Here is a 2,441-nt window from a genome sequence, read left to right on the forward strand (position 1 = left end):
TCAGGTGTGGCACTCCATACTTTCACAAGAAAAGTAAAGTTATTATGACTCGCTCCCAGTTTCTCTCAACAGTCAATAAATGGGGAAACAAAGTAACTTATCTGAAAAATATTTTGATGTAAATTTGAAAGTAGTGCGTTACTTCACTAGTTACTTGAAAAATTGAAAAAAAGTAATCTGCGTTACTTGTAATGCATATATTAGAATGTCTTAAATGAAGCATGGTCTCTCTGGCTTGCTGTTAATAGCACAGCTTGTTAAATGTCAGTCTGACCTCAGCTTGACCCACATTGTTCAGTTCAAGTGTAAGTGAATCAGAGGGTTGTTAGTATCAGTTTAACGTTTTGACACACTAACTAATTAGCTATTGCATTAGGCCTGTATTTCACTCGTTTCAGCTCCATTTTATGGCAGTTTGACGTATATAACGCGTTATTTATAACCTTGATGGGTTTATTCCAGCCACAGCCAGCTCGAAATGACTCGAAGGGAACAAATGAAGTAATTCCCGGGAAAAGTCTAGTAGGAAGCCCATATAAGGCTTTAAGGGGAGGAGTTATGGAAAACGTCACGACGCTGGGGATCTATAAAAGCGTTCAGCGTCGCAGCTACTTCCGCTTCGCTCTCCAAAACAAGAGTGTCGACCAACACGAGCACTATCTCCTTCACAGACTACGCTTTAACCTTCAACTCTATTTTAAGTTTTCTTTCGCGATCGCAGATATGACTCTGAGACAGATGGCCGCGTTGGGTGTCCTCGCGGAGGAGACGGACGCCGCGCTGAAGCCGCTGAGGCCCGGGACGAACGGCCTGAGAGGCCTGCAGCTGGACGGACGGTTCGTGTCCGCGGGAGACGGCTCTCTACCGGCCACCCCGGACCCGCAGGAGCTCGGTTCCGACACGCAGCAGCTCCTGTTGGATTTCTATTGCACGCACACCGGAATGAGCCTCCCGGACCGGAAGCGTCATCACGCGTTACCGACGATGACACGCGTCGTCGCGGACGTCCTCATAAAGCACCAGATCACTTACAGAGGTACGGCGCATGCGCAGTCGGTCGTTTGTTGTCAGTTAATCGACTAATCATAATAATCCATAAATGTGGTGTTGCTCTACTGTACAACTTTCCATGTGTTTTTAATATTAGCCAACGCTACAAAAATAAAAAATAATTTCACTTAAGTTTGATTTAGTTAGTTTTTTTTATGTAGCTATTTGACCTTAAATGACTTGTGGTTAATGTTTCTTGGTCTTTTTTTTATTTATTTTTTTTTATTTTTTTGGAGGTCAAACCTCGAAGTTCGTCACTGCGATTCTTCGAACTGCAACAGGAGAATAGGGTCACCTGACCAAACCCGGAAACGGCTCTCATCGCTTCCGCTTGTCGCAGAGCGCGTTATCAGCCGTAGTAATTAATAGCGATATCTATGGACTTGTTAAACTAGCTAGCTATTTTTGGTGTTTTATTAAATTTTTATATCTAAATATTAGTGAAAATAATGCAAGTTATCGGTGATGGACGTTGGTTATGATTTTTGTATCTTTACTCTGAAGGCGTCTTGAGTAAAACGGCTTCATAATTAACGAAGCATATGCAAAACGCTTGCACCGGAACCGGAAGTATATTGCGCAGAACCCCTATAGACTGGGTTTGAGTTAAATAGACTGGGTTTGGATGGCGAAACTATTTCTAAAGCGGTGGGTGGAACGAAATCGGGTTTAACGCGCGACTATAGAATGCGCAATGTAAGCAAGCCGATTCTACAATTTCAACAGCTCAAGTTTTAAATCTCTCTCTTGTTTCGTGAGAGTTGGCGCAGTTCCCCACGTTGATTAAAACGTCTAAGAAAAAATTTTTAAAAATTAAAAAATCGTATTTAGTCATTAACCCTTCAGTGACCCTCTGTTCAGAATCTCTACTATTGTCGAATACGAAGAATCGTTATTTTATAAATCTGTAATTTGAGTGAATCAATGAGTGAATGTGGGGAAGTTTTGAATATTAGCATGTTATTACTGCATTTAACCCGAATTAATCAAATTGAGAAGTTTTATTTGCGACCGGGTTATTATAGTTAACTAAAACTGAAACCAAAATCAAAACCATATTAACATTTGCTTCACTTGAAACAATCGTTAACGGATATAAAATAGAGATATTATTTTTTACATTTCTTTATATATTTATTTATTTCTAATTTTGTCAGGTGTGGCACTCCATACTTTCACAAGAAAAGTAAAGTTATTATTATATATTTTCTGCAGGGATGCTGCAGCGTCTGCAGCTGGACTCTCAGCCGGACGACTTGAGCTTCATCGGCTGTATAGCAAAGACGATGTTCAGAGATGACACCACTAACTGGGGCCGGATCGTGAGTCTGGTGGCCTTCGGAGCCGTGGTGTGCTCACAGCTGAAGGAGCTGCAGAGGGAGCGGTGCGTG

At 41.6% G+C, this 2,441-nt stretch overlaps 1 protein-coding gene across 1 annotated transcript; it reads left to right on the forward strand.

Moving 5' to 3' along the window:
* Positions 1 to 598: 598 nt before the first annotated feature.
* Positions 599 to 2,436, forward strand: LOC107580299 (induced myeloid leukemia cell differentiation protein Mcl-1 homolog; the record flags this gene model as incomplete). The annotated part of the gene is made up of 2 exons (XM_016266022.1): positions 599 to 1,036; positions 2,266 to 2,436. Coding segments are annotated over exons 1-2 (484 nt in total), but the record flags the coding sequence as incomplete, so codon positions are not given.
* Between the last annotated feature and the right edge of the window lie 5 nt (positions 2,437 to 2,441).

The sequence above is a fragment of the Sinocyclocheilus grahami genome, unplaced genomic scaffold, assembly GCF_001515645.1.
Source record: "Sinocyclocheilus grahami isolate Dianchi unplaced genomic scaffold, SAMN03320097.WGS_v1.1 scaffold30239.1, whole genome shotgun sequence".
In the NCBI taxonomy this organism is placed as follows: Eukaryota; Metazoa; Chordata; class Actinopteri; order Cypriniformes; family Cyprinidae; genus Sinocyclocheilus; species Sinocyclocheilus grahami.